General features: G+C 39.0%; 1 protein-coding gene across 2 annotated transcripts; it reads left to right on the top strand.

The window, feature by feature from the left end:
• Nucleotides 1-20: 20 nt before the first annotated feature.
• SCO1 (synthesis of cytochrome C oxidase 1) lies at nt 21-17,501 on the top strand. 2 transcript variants are annotated; one of them, XR_013535585.1, is made up of 7 exons: nt 21-348; nt 1,724-1,814; nt 4,336-4,533; nt 5,517-5,609; nt 11,023-11,138; nt 15,105-15,212; nt 16,599-17,501. XR_013535585.1 is itself a non-coding variant. In XM_002747920.6 (6 exons), the coding sequence occupies exons 1-6, from the start codon at nt 64-66 to the stop codon at nt 16,731-16,733; spliced, it is 918 nt and encodes a 305-aa protein (XP_002747966.3). In that variant the 5' UTR covers nt 21-63; the 3' UTR covers nt 16,734-17,501. The 2 variants fall into 2 exon arrangements, 1 of the variants encoding a protein (XP_002747966.3); XM_002747920.6 differs by lacking the exon at nt 15,105-15,212.
• Nucleotides 17,502-18,488: the final 987 nt, after the last annotated feature.

The following is an 18,488-nucleotide window of genomic DNA, read 5'->3' as shown; positions in this document are numbered from 1 at the left end:
GGAGGAAGCGGAACGTTACCGGAAATCGCGGGGAGGGTCAAAGGAAACCAGTCTCCGAGGCTCATGGCGATGCTGGTCCTAGTACCCGGACGAGTTATGTGGCCTCTGGGTGGCCAGTTTTGGCGCCTCTTGCCTCGTGGTTTCGAGCTCTGGGGCCCGGCCGCAGAGACTGCGAGAGTCTTGCTGAGGCGGTTCTGCGCGCGGCAAGAGGAGGCGTGGCGGGCCTCGGGGCTTCCTGGCTACTCGCTGGGAAGCCGGCCCCTCTGCACTGCGACGCCGCCACCCCCGGGGTCGTCAGGTCCCGAGCAGAAGGGCCGCGGAGACCCCAGGCGCCCCTCGAAGCCTGGGGTGAGTGCATAACCCTTCCGGTGCTTGTCGCGGCTGTCGCCAGCCTAGCGGCCACATCTCACTTGATCGTAACCTCAGACACTACCCCGCCTGCCCTAAAGTTTTCCTCAGCTTGGGCGGGTTACCTGGGTCAAGGAATCTCATCCTGCATTCCCCGTATTTTGCTGGGAGTCCCAGTCCTCAAGAGAGAACTTGAGAACTTACACGCTCTCCACGTGGCTAGGTGCCCGGACTCGGATTTTATGTTAGCTTTTCCGCCAAAAAATTAAGTTTTGGGTTTTCTTAAGGGTGTGAACCTGAAGTTTACCGTGACTGAAGAGTCAGAACACTTATAATTTGTCATCTGCACCCCCTCCAGAGGTTCCATGTATACGTTGAAATTGAAACAAAAAGTGGAACTTAGTTATGTGTGGATATGCCTTTTTTGAGAGGTTTCTCTCGAATTCTAGTTCTGACCCAGAAAGAACTTGAGAGCCACTATCCTCTGTTAAGACAAGTGGGTTTTCGGAGCTGCGGGAAGGTTAATGAGTTAGGCCCAGTTCCCCAGCATCTTCCTTATTTGGGGACTTGAATAAATTCGAGTACAAAGAATTAATGGGTGTGATTTGCAAGAGGCTCCACTTTTACGTGCCCCTTCTAGTTTGGCTTTGTTACTTCCGGAAGTCAGAGTTAGGTTAACCTCCCAAATTTGGTTTGTTTGTATTCTCAGTATCAGCACAAGCAGATAATTATTTTTTTGTTTGTTTTGTTTAGGTTTTTTTTTTTTTTTTTGAGATGGAGATTTGCTCTGTTGCCCAGGCTGGAGTGCAGTGGGGGCAGCCTTGGCTCACTGCAACCTCTGCCTCCCGGGTTCAAGCTACTCTCCTGTCTCAGCCTCCCATGTAGCTGGGTTTACAGGTGCCCGCTATTACGCCTGGCTAATTTTTACATTTTTAGTAGAGACGGGGTTTCACCGTGTTGGGCAGGCTGGTCTCTTAACTCCAGACCTCAGGTGATCGCCCACTTCGGCCTCCCAAAGTGCCGGGATTACAGGCGTGACCTACTGCCTCCTGCCATTAATTGGTTTTTAAATCACGATTGGAGCCAGGGTCACACGTAGTCACATTATGGTACTTGAGCTTTTGGGGGTTGTTTTTTTTACTCGAAGAGAAACTGACTTAGGGAACTTTCCTTTGGAGATGAGGGCCTTTGTAATTCAGATTTCAGACGAAACTGCATCCACAGAAACGGTATTTTCTCATCCCTGAAGCATTTTGCACATTGAACAACATCATGGCCTGTGTATATGTATATTGAAAACCACTGCCTTAAGTTTATATGGTTAAATGTTTACATCTTACTAGAATATTAATTTTTGAAATCCCTGCCCCAGTAGCCTGTTTCCTGGAAGTCTTTAGCAATCACATTTGCTGTTGGAGGAGCTTTACTGGCTGGAATGAAGTACATTAAGAAGAAAAAGGCAGAGGGTAAGTAAATATCATCTGGTCAGCACTGAATAAAGTTCTTCCTGGCTATGGACTACCACCTTTTTTGTTGTTTTTAAGCTTTTTGTTTTGAAACAACTTTAGATTTACCAAAAAATTGCAAGGATAGCATAGATTCCATATACCTTTCACCTAGCTTCCTCTAATATTAACTAACACCTTGCATAACCATGGAACATTTTTCATAACTAAGAAATTTAAAATGGCACACAACTATTAATTAAATTACAGATTCTATTTGTATTTCACTTGTTTTTCTGTCAGTGTCTTTTATCTGTTCCAGGATCCAAGCTAGGATACCACTGCCTAACAATATTAAAAGATATGCAGTGGACAGATTTGACTGGGCAAGATGAAGTCTGGAGGTACAAAGATGACTAAGATGCAGTCGAGTCTTTGAGCGGCACATGACAGGAAAACAGACAAAGAAGTAAGGGATTTTACTAGATGCCATTCTGCCAGGCCAGAAAGAAGCTTAGCATGTTCTGAGAGCAAAAGGAAGCCCCAGCCTTGGTATTTGAGAAGGCTTCCTAGGGATGAGGCAAGGAACGTGGTGTGAGTAGATACTGCATACACCCTGTGAATAAAGGGGAGGTAAAGAGAGCCTAATCAGGAAATGCCAGGAACTGCTCTGTATTAGCGTCTTGAAATATTTAGAAATCGTTTATAAGAACTTTATATTTTAGTGAATATCCTAGGACTTTTAAGATTTGGTTTAGAAGTTTTTAGGTAAATCTTTATTGTTTAAATCTTTCTGTTCTTTGGAGTCTCTAATTAGCAGTAAGTTCCTTTAGTTTCACAAAGAAACAAAAGCTAAGAAATTTGTGGTGGGAAAATTCTAGAATATAGTTCTTTTTACTTTAGTTTGGAATTTCAACTGCAGTGTTAACATTTGTTTTATTGAAAAAATGTATTATGAAATAATCTTTAAAGTCTTCCTAAATGATTCAAGAGTGTTTATTTACTGACATGTTGCCTCATCAGCTCCAAATACTTTTTGGTATATTTCCTACAAACAAGGACCTTCTCCAAAATAACCACAATACAACCATCAAAATCAGAAAATTAACACTGATATTTTACTACTGTTCAGTCTTCAGACAGTCTTCAGGTTTTGATTAGAGTTCAGTCTTCCAAGTTTTGCTACTTCAGGTTTTTCACAGCAAAAGGATCCATTTCAGAACCATTTATCTGGTACCTATTTGTTAGCTCTTTAGTCTCTTCCCAGGCTTTAACTGACTCCCATGACCTTGACAGCTTTGACAGTTACAGGAGAGTTATTTTGTAGAATGCCCCTTAGTTTGGATTTGTCTGATATTTCCTCATTCAGGTCATTCAGGTTGTATACCTTTGGCAGGAGCATCACAAAAGTGATGCTGTATTCTCCTTGCATCTGGTCACATACCACATAGTACCAGTTGTCCCATTATTGGCAATGCTCAGTTTGATCACTTGACTAATGGGTGTCTAACAGATTTTCTACTGAAAAGTTACTCATGTAATTAATGGTCTTTTGTGATTTGTATTTATATGTGTATACTTACATATTCTGTTCCCCATCAGACTCTCATCAAGTCATTTATTTATATCTATGGACTTGTTTGCTGTGTGTTCATTTAGTTTTAATCCATATTCTCTTTATTTTGATGCTCAAGTTGTCCCAGATTGACGAGTGGGAGCCCCTTCATGCAGGCTTTGTGTTTCCAGTGTTCTCTGAGTTCTGCTTTTCTTCTGCCACAACAAGAGGTTCTAGCCTCATTTTACTCTTTCTTTGCTGCAACCCTGATGTCGGCCATTTCTCTAAACGGCGGTTTCCTTTTAGTGAAGAATGATATTTAGAAGTCAGGTTCTGGGCTCATGGTTCTTGGTGTATGTCTGCTCTGTGTCCTCTCAGTGGACATGGTGAGAAAATAGATCTATTTATGTATATCTGTATTTCTTTTAAATGCATATATATATATATATATAGATAGATGCTTACACTAGCACCTCCAGTTTATTTCCAGTACTAGTTGACTCCCTCTCCTATTGTAACTTTTTTGTCTTTAATATATTCATTTATTTCATCAATTTCCTGTGTGTAACTAAGGTCCCATCAGTACTGTCCTCTCCTTATGCAATTGACCTCCTCAGCACCTGCAGGACCAGACTCCCTATGCCCTGCCACCCACTGCACCCTGCTTTGGTTCAGACATTCAGCTCTAGGCCACTGTGGCTCCTCCCTGCCCCCAGCGTGGACACACCTAATGGCTTAGGAGTCAATTGTTGCTGAAAAAGAAGAAATTTTTTTACAACATACCATAGCATTTCATTTGATTTTTATTGTAATGCTTTGTGCTTATTTTTCTGAAAAGATTTTTTTAGCTTGAAAACTGAAACTATTTTTTCCACATTTTATGCCCCCAATGTGACTAGCATAGTACTAGCCATATGTCAGGTATTTGAGTACCTCTGGTTAAACTGACTTTTTTTTTTTTGGTGTGTATGTTTGTGTCTCTTTAAGAGGTAGAAAAAGAAATGCACCGACACATTGGCAAGCCTTTACTCGGGGGACCATTTTCCCTCACAGCTCATACTGGGGAGCCTAAAACTGACAAGGACTACCTGGGTCAGTGGATATTGATTTATTTTGGCTTCACTCATTGCCCTGATATCTGTCCAGAAGAACTAGAAAAGATGATTCATGTCGTGGATGAAATAGGTAAGAAAGCCATCACTAACTATACAAAGTATATGTTTACTTAGTGTTGCTATGTTTTTCACATTCTTGTATTATTGTTAGGTGGGGTTTTGCAATTCTGTGATTTGTAAGAACATAAAATCTCAGCATTTGGCTTGTTTGGCATAATTAGTGTTATTGATAAGATTTTCATAGTCTAATAAGCAGTAAGTTCCTTTAGTTTGAATCCTGTGACCTGATTCTCTGCCAAAGGAAGCTTGTTTTGACATTAAATGTTAGATCACTTAAAAAAATGTCAGCCTCATCTCCCTTAGCTCTGCTTTTGTGTCCCTTCCTTTATCATAGCCTTGCATCACTGACACTGCCATTGCTTCTTCCCCAGTGACTGTGACAATTAGATTAGGAACCTTTGCAATAAATAGTCTGCAGTCTGTGGCATTTTACTAGTACTAGTAAGGAAGAAGGGTGCCTCCTTCAAAAAGTGAATTATTTCAGGATATTCAGTTCTTATTAACAGCTTACCTTCTTGCCCTTGAGATACAGTCGGAGTGAGGAAACCTACAGATAATGGATTGGATTAAGAGTTAAATAGCCACATGATATTATCCAGGGTAAAAACATTTATGGACTGGTGCAGGCATTTGATAGGATGTGTATCCTTCTATTATCCACCACAGATAATACTACAAATATGGGTCTGCTCCTCCTAAAGGCCATCCCATCCCATCCCCTTCCTCTTTCTCTCCATCTGAATGTTAAGATGTCCCTCTAAGGCTGGGTGTGGTAGCTCATGCCTGTAATCTTAGCACTTTGGGAGGCAAGGTGGGTGGATCTTCTGAAGTCAGGAGTTCAAGACCAGCCTGGCCGACATGGTGAAACCCCATCTCTTAAAAAAAAAAGTTCCTTTGTTTTCAAAACACCTAGCTGTCTAGCACGTCCTCTTATTGCTGGTTTTGTCTTTTCCCTTAGGGTATGAATACTAACTAATTGGAACTCTCTTTCAGATAACATTCCAACTCTGCCAAATCTAACTCCACTTTTCATCAGCATTGACCCAGAGAGGGACACAAAAGAAGCCATCGCAAATTATGTGAAAGGTATGTTTTATTAATAATACCTTACATTTATTTAGCTCTTTGAGTTTTTGAAATATCAATTAACTTGAACCTTACAGTGCCTTGTGAAATAGGACAAATGGTATTATCACCAATTTTATGGGCAAATAAAAAGTTGAAGCTAGGAATTGTCATGATGGATAGTCAATGCATAAATAAGAAACGGGTTTCTCAACTCCTGATACAGTACTCTTTTTTCTTTTGAGACGGAGTTTCGCGCTTGTTACCCAAGCTGGAGTGCAATGGCACGATCTCGGCTCACCGCTACCTCCGCCTCCTGGGTTCAGGCAATTCTCCTGCCTCAGCCTCCTGAGTAGCTGGGATTACAGGCACGCGCCACCATGCCCAGCTAATTTTTTGTATTTTTAGTAGAGACGGGGTTTCACCATGTTGACCAGGATGGTCTCGATCTCTTGACCTCGTGATCCACCTGCCTTAGCCTCCCAAAGTGCTGGGATTACAGGCTTGAGCCACCGCGCCTGGCCTACAGTACTCTTTATTTTGCCAGAGAAAAGATTTGAACTTGGCCTTCATGTATCAACTAAGTTAATAGAGCCTTGAATTGAGAGTAAGGACACGTTGCTTCTAATTTAGTGTTGTGACTTATTCTCTCCTTTGTAAAATTAGCACAAACATATATTCTGGAAGTATGTTCATTGGGAGATTAAAGATGAATAATTAAATATAAACATGTTTTGAACTCAGCACATGTTTTAAAATTTAAAACATTTATTATGGGATGTAAGGGCGATCTGGCTGCAACAGCTGTCACCCCATTGATCACCAGGGTTGATTCGGCTGATCTGGCTGGCTAGGCGGGTATCCCTTTCCTCCCTCAATGCTCCACGTGCGTCCCTCCCGAAGCTGCGCACTTGGTCGAAGAGGATGACCATCCCTGATAGAGGAGGACCAGTCTTCAGTCAAGGGTATACGAGTAGCTGCACTCCCCTGCTAGAACCTCCAAACAAGCTCTCAAAAACATTTATTATGACAGGCTGAGCATGGTGGCTCACGCCTGTAATCCCAGCACTTTGGGAGACTGAAGTGGGTGGATTATGAGGTCAGGAGTTCAAGACCAGCCTGCCCAACATAGTGAAAGTCCGTCTCTACTAAAAATACAAAAATTAGCCGGACCTGGTGTTGTGTGCCTGTAATACCAGCTACTCGGGTGACTGAGGCAGGACAATTGTTTGAACCCAGAAGACAGAGGTCACAGTGAGCTGAGATCACGTCACTGTACTCCAGTCTGGGTAACAGAGCAAGAACTCTGTCTTAAAAATAAATAAAACATTTACTATGACAAACACATAACTTGTTTAATTGACACATAACAGTTGTACATATTTGTGGGGTACAGAGTCCCTGTCCTCCCCTACCCTTTCCAGCCTCTCGTATCCACAGTTCTCTCTACTTCTACGAGCTAACTTTTTTAGCTTCTACATATAAACGTGAACATGCAGTATTTGTCTTTCTGTGCCGGACTTTTTTCATTTAACATATTAACAGTATCCTCCAGGCTCATCTGCATTGCCACATATGACAGGATTTCATTCTTTTGTATGGCTGGATAGTATTCTGTGACATATGTATACCACATTTTCTTTATCCATGCACCTGTTGATTATTGTTGGATTTCCTGTCTTGGCTGTTGTGAATAGTGCTGCAGTAAACATGGGAATGCAGACATCTCTTCAATATACTGATTTCATCTCCTTTTAATGTCTACCCAGTAGTGAGATACCTGGATTGTATTGCACTTCTGTTTTTAGTTTTTTGAGGAACCTCCATACTGCTATCCACAATGGTTGTACTAATTTACATTTCCATCAACAGTGTGTATGAGGTATCTTTGCTCTGAATCATTGTCAGCATTTGTTATTTTTTTGTATTTTTGGTGATATTCAAATTGGGATGAGATACCTAATTGTGGTTTTGATTTGCATTTCCCTGGCAATTGGCAATGTCGAACATTTTTTCATGTACTTCTTGGCCATTTGTATGCCTTAAGAAATGTCTATTTAGATCATTTGCCCTTTTAAAAAAATGTTATTTGTATTTTTGCTGTTGAAACGTTTGAGTTCCTTGTGTGTTCTGGATATTACTTCCTACTCAGATGAATAGGTTGCACATATTTTCTCCCATTCTTCAGGTTGTCTCTTCATTCTGTTTATTGTTTCCTTTGCTGTGCAGAAGATTTTTATTTTGATATGATCACATTTGTCTATTTTTGCTTTTGTTGTCTGTGCTCTCAAAACGTTATCTATAAAATTTTTTCCCAGACTAATGTCCTGAAGTGTTTCCCCTGTTTTCTTCTAGTAATTTTGTAGTTTCAGGTCTTACATTTGTCTTTACTACATTTATATTTGATTTTTGTATATGATAAAAAATAAGGATGTAGTTTCATTCTACTACATAGGGATATCCTGTTATCCCAGCACCATTTCTTAAAGAGACTGTCCTTTCCCAGCCTATGTTCTTGGTGCCTTTGTCAGAAATCAGTTGGCTTAATTTCTTGGTCCTCTATTCTGTTCCATTGGTCTGTATGTCTGTTTTTATGCCAGTACCTGCTGTTGTGGTTATTACTATGGCTTTGTGTAGTATGTTTTAAAGGCAGGTAGTGTGATCCTGCCAATTAGTCTGCACTTTCTTCTTTTTCTTTAAGATTGCCTTGGCTATTAGGGGTCTGTGGTGCTTTCATAGGAATTTTAGGACTGTTTTTTTCTACTTCTGAGGAAGGCATTTACTTTCAATGGAGGAGTTTCAATCAGACATCTTTGTATGCCTAAAAAGCTGTTAGGCACTTTTAAAGGCTATAAATTATAGTAGAATTGAGGGTGAATGCTTAGATTCTAATTCAGGTGTGAGAGTGGGCAAATTTAATTTCTCTAGACTCAAGTTTCTTCAACATATGTGCTTAAAAATCAGGAATCTGGGCTGGGAGCGGTGGCTCATGTCTGTAATCCCAGCACTTTGGGAGGCCAAGGCAGGTGGATCACTTGAGGTCAGGAGTTCAAGACAAGTCTGGCCAACATGGTGAAACCCCGTCTCCATAAAAAAATACATATATATAAAGAAAAAAATCAGGAATCTGAATTTTAATTATGGTAACATTGATTTAATAACTAAGCACTAAAGAGTAGTTTTATATTTATGTTTATTATATGATACATTCAAATACATATCTTCTAAAACTTTGAGGTTATTTAAAAATATGTTTTATGAAGGATCTGCTGTATGTATAATTACTTTTAACACATTTATGAAGGTATAATTGACATGCAATAAAGTATAGATATTTGAAGTACATAATTAGTTGCCTTTTGTAACTGAAACCATCCCACAATCAAGAGAATGAACATACCCTGTTATCCTCAAAAGTTTTCCTTTCCCTGTGTTAATCTCTCCCGTTTTCCCTCCCCAGTCTCCTGTCTGCAGAACTGCTTTCTGTTGATAAAGATTAGACTGCACTTTCTGTGTATCATAGTTCATTCCTTTTTGTTGCTGACTAATAAATAGTCCACCAATGGACATTTGAGTATTTTGCATTTATTGGCTGTTACGAGTAAAGCTGCTAAGAACATTCATGTACACATTTTTGTGTGGACACATGCTTTCATTTCTTTTGAGTAAATTCTTAGGATTGGAATGGTTGGATCATATGGTAGGTGTATTTTAACTTTCTAAGACATTGAGAAACTGTTCTCCAAAATGGTGTATTTCTGCATTTCTGCCAGCAGTATGTGAGAGTTCCAGCTCCTCTACAGCCTCACCACTCTTGGTGTGGCCAGTCTTTTTAACTTTAGCCACTCTAGTAGGCGCTTAGTGATGTCTTGTTGTGAGTTTAGCATACATTTTCTTAATGTTAAGCTTCTTTTTATGCTCTTATTTGCCATCTGTATTACTTTTAGTGAAGTTTGTATCTTTTGACCGTTTTTTATAGAGTTCTTTGTTTTTGCATGTATGTGTGTTATTTATATTCTGGATGCAAGTTAGATAATGTGATTTGCAAATATTTTGTGCCAGTCTGTGGCTTATCATTTCAGTCTCTTAACAGTGCCGTTCAAACAGCAGTTTTCCATTTTAATGAAGTCCAAATTTATTAGTTTGTTGTTTTAATATAGTGCTTTTGGTTTGGTGTGTAAGAAATCTTTGTCTAACCCAGGGTTACAAAGGTTTATGTTTTCTTCTTGAAGTTTAGAGTTTTTACTACATATACATAAGCAGAATTTATATCTACAGTTAACAGTTTTGTCAGAAATTTGGGCAATAGCATAGTCATTTCATGAAGCAATAAAAACCAGGTATTTATAAACTCATTGAGTTATACACAGTCTTTATTTTAAACGTGTTACATCACAAAAATCACATATTATTAACCAAACCATATATCCCCAAGTGAGTAGACACTTGAGTTGCTATACCTAAACAAAATACCAAACTTTATGGTAATTTTCAACACTACATAGTGCTTGATGATATAGTCATTACTAGTTGCATTTTGGGGAGATTTTTTAAACTTTAAGTTGGTATTTAGAAAAAATGCAGTTTCAGCAATTTAGTTTTTAAAGAAGTTTGAATGTGCAGCTAACTCAGGCTTCGTTCACCTTTCTCTGTTTACTCAGAGTAGAAAAAGAAAAAGCCTGTCTTTTCAGTATCTGAACAATTTATCATTTAGAATGAGTTCATCCAAGGAAGAAAAATTAGCTTCTGTACCTTTAGAAGAAGGAACTGCTGTTAAATGTTGGGCTGTCATTTCAGTAGTCTGATGAAGCCAGGTGTTTTAAGTGACCTTTACCAGTTCACTTACATAAATTCTAAAAACTTAATAGCAGATACATGCTATTGAATGATTTGCCCTTATTTCAGAACTTTGTTATGATTGCGATTTGGGAACGATTAGTATTAATTAATTGACCAGTTCTTTATCAGAAGTAAAGAGTAGAACCTGATACCAGTGTTGAAATTATTTGCAGGAAAATAAGATACAGGTATTTTGACCTGATAAGAACTTAGTTGTGAAGTAGATTTTTTTCCTCATGTGATGCCGTAAAAAATTACAGTACTTAATTTATGATAAAATTTTTAAGCTTCAGTATATCCCAGAATTACATGTAACTTCTTTTTACAAATCAATTTAAAATGTGATTTAAGTAATTAGAAAATATTCCCTCCAGATCTTTACTAGATAGTCATAAAAAGATTTGACTTACATATTACAAAGAATTTTCATTTGCTCTTTGTGAATTTCTTTTCCTTTCAATCATGAAGAAATGTTTGCAGACTCACAGGAAGAATGTGGCAGTAGACCTGCTTTACAACTGATACATTTTTTGAAGTAGAGATGGTTGTTTTACTAGCTTCTCATTTTTCACTGTTTCTCTCATTTTTTATTTAGAATTTTCTCCCAAACTGGTTGGCTTGACTGGCACCAAAGAAGAGATCGATAAAGTGGCCAGAGCTTACAGAGTGTATTACAGCCCTGGCCCCAAGGACGAAGATGAAGACTACATAGTGAGTAAATAAATGCCCGGGTTTTAACCCATGCACCAGCTTCCAGATCCCAAATACTTATACAGACAGCTTTAAGTGACTGACTGGGTTCTCAGAAGAAAGAAAACCTAAGATTATTGCAAATTCCTTAGGATATATATATTTTTCAAACGAAGTCTCACTCTTGTTCAGGCTGGAGTGCAGTTGGCGTAATCTCATCTCACTGCAACCTCCTCCTCCTGGATTGAAGCGATTCTCCTGTCTCAGCCTCCTGAGTAGCTGGGATTACAGGTGCACACCACTACGCCCAGCTTATTTTTTATGTTTTTGGTAGAAAAGGGGTTCACCATGTTGATCAGACTGGTCTTGAACAACTGACCTCAAGTGATCCGCCTGCCTTGGCCTCCCAAAGTGCTGAGATTATAGACGTGAGCTACCGCACCCAGCCTCCTTAGGAATTTTGAATATTTGAAAGGATAATAGAAGCATTTTTTTTATTTATTTTTTTGAGACGTAGTCTCACTCTGTCACCCAGGCTGTAGTGCAGTGGTGTAATCTCTGCTCATGTCAACCTCTGCCTCCCGGGTTCAAGTGATTCTCTTGCCTCAGCCTCTCACATAGCTGGGATTACAGGAATGTGCCCACCACGCCCAGCTAATTTTTGCATTTTTAGTAGAGATGGGGTTCCGCCATGTTGGCCAAGCTGGTCTTGAATTCCTGACCTCTAGTGATCTGTTCACCTTGGCCTCCCCCAAAGTGTTGGAATTATAGGCATGAGTCACTGTGCCTGGCCCGAAGCATGTTTTTTAAAAGATGGTTGTTTGATTTATATTCATTGTTCTGATAATATAATTGCCTGTTTTTCTCTTATAGTGGCACATAGGATTTTAGGGCAATTTAAAATCAGGTACTTGGGTGCCATGTTGGACATGAAGAGGAGCCATCATTTGGAACAACACTTATTTTAAAGAGATTGTATTGGTTCTCACTATGTCCCCAGCATAGAGGTATCAGAAATTGCTTCTTTGGAGAACCAGTTTTAGGCCATGGAGAACTTCATTTTCAGGTTGAATGAGAATTCTGAAAAGCAAAAGATAAATTATCGTAAGAGAGACTTTCTATATGGTTTATTTGCCCATCAACTATATGGCTTGCACAATTAGGTGTTTAATATGTGCTTTTTAATGATAAGGAACAGAAATTCTGTTGTTTATGTAGCTCTTATATTAAAGAACTATCTTCATATTCATCAGCACTGTCCAGAAGCCTTAGTTAGGGTCATGCCCAAGTTATTTTATTACTTATCAGTGGCTTCACAGTGAAGCACCAAAAAAGGGCATTAGCACCACCACTATCCACCAATTTTCTTCTCAGCTTAGACATTTTTCTCCTCTCAGATTAAAAGTTGGTATTGTATTTTAGCATTATTTCAAGTTTTTTTCTTAGTTGTCGTACTCTGTTTTTTTCCGTAATGGGCATTGTAATCATAAGAGTCTTTCTAGCTGTGAATCTGGTTTTATAGAAAGAAAGATGGGCAAGATCCTGAATCACTGATCCACCAGCTCCCCATGGCCTATCCCAATAGTGAGATGCAGAGGGGATGGGATGTCTCACTGCAGTGCTTTGTCTCTGCAGCCCCCTGTGGTTTCTCTGTCACCTTTGAACCTGGAACACGTGTGCCCCTGGAGCTTATACCCTAAATAGCAAATTCTGGCCCGTTTACCTGAATTAAGCTTACACAGTAATCTTGTCTTCCAGGTGTGCTGCCTCATAGAATTAGGGAAACTTGGATTCCTTGGAGAAAAATGAGCATTTTCCCTTAAACCTAAAGTGTAAGGAAAGTAGAGGGACCCTCCTCTGTTTTCCACTTGCTGTTCTAGAAGAATGAGAGAAGAGCAGAGGGCCGTAGTGGCCAAGAGAGGAAACCATAGAAAAAGGACTTCCCAGACTTTTTATAGAGAGTTGTATTAACTGGTTTTGAGTTTATATGATGATGATAGCAGGAATAGGGGACCTCATCAGTCTGATTTTCAGCGTTAAATGAGTTATATTAAATTGTTTAAATGTATACAGTCCTAAACTAGGTAACACTCCTTAGTCTTATGCTGAGATCTCATAACTCAGAGTCAGAAAGTCATAAGTCAGAAAGCAGTTGTGCAAATAAACAGCCTGTAAAACTTAAATTTAAGACATTCAGTTACAGTGACAAGATTTTGCTGAAACCAAAGTGCTGCTCACCACAGGAATGGGGTTTTGGTCAGACTGCTATCAGATACCCAGCTCTACTCAACTGCCCCTCTGCATTTCCAATTTAAAATACTTTAACAGTATTTTTAATTGAAGTTAAAGAACTGTGTAGCCTGCCTTACCGGGTTAGTGTTGATTTGGCAAGAATGTATCGTTCATGTCTGCCTGTAACAGCAGTGGACAGCTAGGTGCCAGTGAGATCATAAACAAAGCAAACAGGCCTGGGCACTGAAATTTATACTTACAAGGCAGATAATCCAGAATATGGATATTAATTTTTTTAATCTTACAAATGAAAATGAAAATATGTAAATCTTATGGACACTTCTTAGACCTTGTAGAATGTATTTTTAACCCCATTTTGAGAAATACTGGCCTACTGCCATAAGAATTTGACTTTTAATGAGATTCAATGAGGAATTCATTGCTGTACATTTGCTAAACCATCCAGTAGGGGGAGACACTCTCCAGCTCCTTAGGTTTTTCGTTAGTATGACTTCTGTCCCTTGAGGTCACAGATTTTCATTCATAGAATAGTTTGGAAAACCTCTGTTAACATTTAAGGACCTGCAGGAAGTAAGAGGGTACCTTCAAGGTTAACCTTGAGATGTAGTGGAATGAAGTTTTCTTAATCTCAAACAGCAGCAACAGAAGGTAAGCTTCTGGCTTCTGAGTGGACTCTTCAGACTGATCAAACTGGGTTTACCAAACATTTGAAATGCCATAGAAAGGTGGATCTGTACATTATTGCACTATACATATATATAATGCAACAATATTATATTATTACATAGGTATTAGAAAATACTTTTGAAAAAGGAAAAAATGGCTTTCAAACGTAAATGTTCAGTTTCATAATAAAAGAAATGTGAATTGTATAATGAGGTAACATTTATCATCTGTTAGCTCAGCAATGGTTAGAAGATTTGAAAATTTATTGTCAAAACTGGAAAAGCAAGAAATACACCATTGGAGTGAATTTGGAGCAATAGGCACTCTCGTGCACTGTTGACAGGAATTAAACTCATGCACCCTCTTCAGAGGGCAGTTTGACAGTATTTCTCACATTTAATGTGATATACTTTTTAGACCAGAGATTCTACTTTTTGGACTTTATCTTACGAATATACCCTATGGCATTGTTTGTAAGGGGAAAAGACTGAAACCAGTAACCATTTTGTAAGTACTGTGTATAAACTAATGTAGAACAATGTCCAATATATTGTTAAATGAGAAGGCAAGTACTGTATAATTTATTGTTACTTGTGTGTATAAAAAAAAATCAGTGGTAGTGGGTATATACATGTGGTAGATGCAGAGAATTTCTCTGGAAGAACACTGAAGGAACTGGTGGCATTGGTTCCCTCTGAGAAACTGAGGCATTCTGGGTATGAAGATGGGGAGGAACATTTTCACTGTATAAATTTACTGGATATTTTTCTATGTTCATATATTACCTTTTCAAAAAATAACACACTAAAACATAACTTGCACATTGGAAAAAACTAAGTTGCTACTCTCCAGTGGAATTGGAGCTGGAGGCAACGTGGTAATTAAAGTTTGTGGATTTCAAAACTGGACAGACCCTAGGTTTTAAAGTTAGGTCTGGCACTTAGCATTTGTATAATTTGCCCTTTCCAGTGTGTGATGTCATTTGTGGAGGAGAATACCTGTTTCATGGCTTAAGATGACATGTGAAAGAATTTGTCAGTGAATGCTAGTGTCCTTTTTCTATTCAAGGACGTACTAGAACTTGGAAGACCTCTATATTAGAATAAATGTCAGTTTGCTCTACCACAACCCAAAGGAATATTGAGGAGTGACTTCTGACAAGTTCAACAGATACAGGTGGAACAATATTTTTGTTGTGTACCACAAAGTCATTTATATTAAGAACACTCAGAAAATAAGCCCCATATACTGCAATTTGTTTTTTTTAACAGAGAATAGAGAAAAGGAAGAAATTGAGAGAAAGATAGATATAAGCTACAGAGTAAGAGAACTGGAGATTTAATTCTGATTTCTGTATAAAATGTGTGGAGAAATATAGACTCCCTCTCTTGCTCCTATAGTGAATTATTCCACAGCACTTGGAATCACCAGTTGTTGGTGCTCCTTTGGTGTACATTCTTTCCTTATGTGGGTAGGCAAGTGCTCTTCCCATTTGCTATCTTATGAATGTGTGTATAAAAAAGTAATACCCGCACAGACATATAATGCATGCTGGGGTATATTTGGGAGGTGTCTCCAGTTTGGTATTTGTAGTCACTTTCCTGTCTTTCTTTGTCTCTCCAAATAACAAGCAAGCCTGCAGTCAATTCCAAGGATTCTAAGTGTCAAATCTCACTTAAGATTGGATTTTATGGAAGTGTCTAACTAAAAAACTTGATGACTAATCTAAATTAAAGTTAGAGCTGGGAACATTTTAGGACTTTGTGGGGAAAGTGGATGCTGAGTTTAGGATGACTCCGTGGTTGGGGGGCAGCATTTATGGCTCCCAAGGATTTGCCTTCCAGGTGATTGATTGATTTTAGATAGGATTATTCAGTGGAGAAGGAAAAAATATCCTTGGGGAGAAAAATGTTTGTTTTCCTATTTCTATTTGAATTACTAATACTAAAACTAAATATTATTCAAATAAATAGATTATTTAAACTAGTGGTTACTTTTCTGGCTTCTCATAAAGTATGGTAAGCAGAATTTTGGCAGTCACGAATAACAACCAGTTTTTTCTAAAACATAAAGGAATATACCCAAGAACTTACTAAAGAAAGCAGTTTTTCACCAATACCTAATTCCACGAGATGTCTTTTTGTAACATGTTTAGGGTCTGAGGAGATATCTTACTCAAAAACGAAGGTATTTCCCAAGAAGCATTGCTATTCACAAACATTGACTGCCTTATGAAGGCCTGCGGCAGCTATTTCTTAAAAGGTGAATTCTTTTCTCAGAGAGTGTGTGGATAAATATGTTAAGGATTAAACCAAAGGAATTTCAGGTTCTAGCTGATGCGACAAGCAATAGCCAGGGCAGATGTCTAGGACACAAAAGATTTTAGACAATCCCTTGTTAGAAATTTGCTGTAATAGGCTTAAGCCTATTCCATAAATAATAGATACTACAAAGGTTATTTAAGCATTAATACAAAGTTCTTTTACCTTGCAGCATATATTCAGTAAAATAAGCAACTTATTTTGGTAATCTTTGTCACATCCTCCCCCCTTTTCTCTGCAGGTGGATCACACAATAATAATGTACTTGGTTGGACCAGATGGTGAGTTTGTAGATTATTTTGGCCAGAACAAGAGGAATAGAGAAATAGCTGGTTCAATTGCGACACACATGAGGACGCGCATGAAAAAGAGCTAGCTGAAGCAGTGTTGCTGGATGCAGTATTCTCTTGCTAAAGAGGAAGGACGCTTTGTCTTACATAGGAGCCTTTATAACGTATGTACATGCAGTCTACAGAATGGCCTTCGTGCCATGAGAACATTTCTATTTTGAATGGGGATGTTACCCTTGGGTTCAGCCAAAATAGATTCTTGAAACTGTAAAGATGACAACCCAAAGTCTCCCGAGAAGCTGTGGTGAGACCAGAGGACCAAGTTGAAGTGTAGCCAGTGAAGAGCAGACCCTGTGGAAGGAGCAGGGAGAGGCACAGCCGGTGCATTTCTGCCTGTGAACAGCCCTCCCAGCAGCTTCACTGCCTCTCCATTGTCTTGGACCCTTGCTCAAATAGCCGTGGGACTGAATTCACGGAAAAGAAGATCGTGTCCCTGGAGCTCTTGCTTCCCTCTTCTTGAGTTCTTTTTCTGGGTTCTTGGTGGCTAGTAAGTCAGATTAGGGTCTTTGCCATTCAGAGTTGATACTTGAAAATTTGAGTTTTCCTTATTAATGAATATCACTATCAGACTTAACTAATGCAGAGAAAATTTATTGTTTGGGGGGGAAAAACATTAGTTTGATATCTCTAGGGGAGCTTTCATGTGATTTTTAGCTAAGTGATATACCAGGTGTTCAGTGACATACCAAATGGAAATAGGAGGATATTGATCATGATTTTGATGGTGAGTACCTTTCTGCATATACTGGATTGTACTTTGTGTAAAATAAACGTATATTCAGTTTTGCTTTTCAGACTAGCATGATCTTTCTCATGTGTGATGAGTGGATGCATAGATGGCCACACAGTTCTCCACAGGCTCCAGAGGGCAGGTGGATGGGATGCTCGCTGAACTGCAGGTTCCCAGACCTAGAGCTGAATTCACTGAGTCTGCAGTATGATGCAGAGAACTGCTTCCATAACATATCCCAGGTGACTCAGATGCTGGTAGACCGGGCACCATGCCCTAAGAACGGGTTTTCTGTGGAAATAACTTGTTTGGCATGATGGCTAATGCCTATAATCCCAACACTTTGGGAAGCCAAGGCCAGAGGATTTCTTGTGATTAGGCCTTCAAGACCAGCCTGGGCAACACAGTGAGACCCCCATCTCTACAAAACATTTTTTTTTAAGTGGCAAGGCATGGTGGCACATGCCTGTAGTCCCAACTACTCAGGAGACAGAAATGGAGGATCACTTGATCCTAGGAATTCAAGGCTGCAGTGAGCTATCATCACGCCACTGCATTCCAGCCTGGGCAACAGATTGAGACTGTCTATATATATCTATATAGATATACATAATTAAAACTTACTTAAAAATAAATAAATTTGACCCATCTTTTGGCGTGTCAGCCATTGAAGAAAATGATTATTGAGTGATAGAATCTTGGCTTTTGTTTCTAAATTTAACTGCCCTGGATGCCAGGATTTGGCCTTTTTCTGCCAGAAGCTGCTGCCTGGGGGCACAGGTCTCTGAATGTTTTTCAGTAAATCCTAAGCTGCAACAAATATAATGCCTAGTTATGCAACAAATTCTTTTTACATGTGTCTGCCTGCATCTGAGAGAGGCCTTTTGGTTTCTAAATTATCTTCTCAATACTTATGTTAAACCTAAGTTTAACATATCAAAGTGAAAGTACGTGAAAAAGGAAAAACTACTAGTTATAGGTTGAATAATGTCCCCCAAAATTTATACATTGAAGCCCTAATCTCAGTACTTGAGAATGTGATGGTAACTGG

This window comes from Callithrix jacchus, chromosome 5 (genome assembly GCF_049354715.1).
Source record: "Callithrix jacchus isolate 240 chromosome 5, calJac240_pri, whole genome shotgun sequence".
Lineage (NCBI taxonomy): Eukaryota > Metazoa > Chordata > Mammalia > Primates > Cebidae > Callithrix > Callithrix jacchus.
This window is presented reverse-complemented; position numbering and strand designations above follow the sequence as displayed.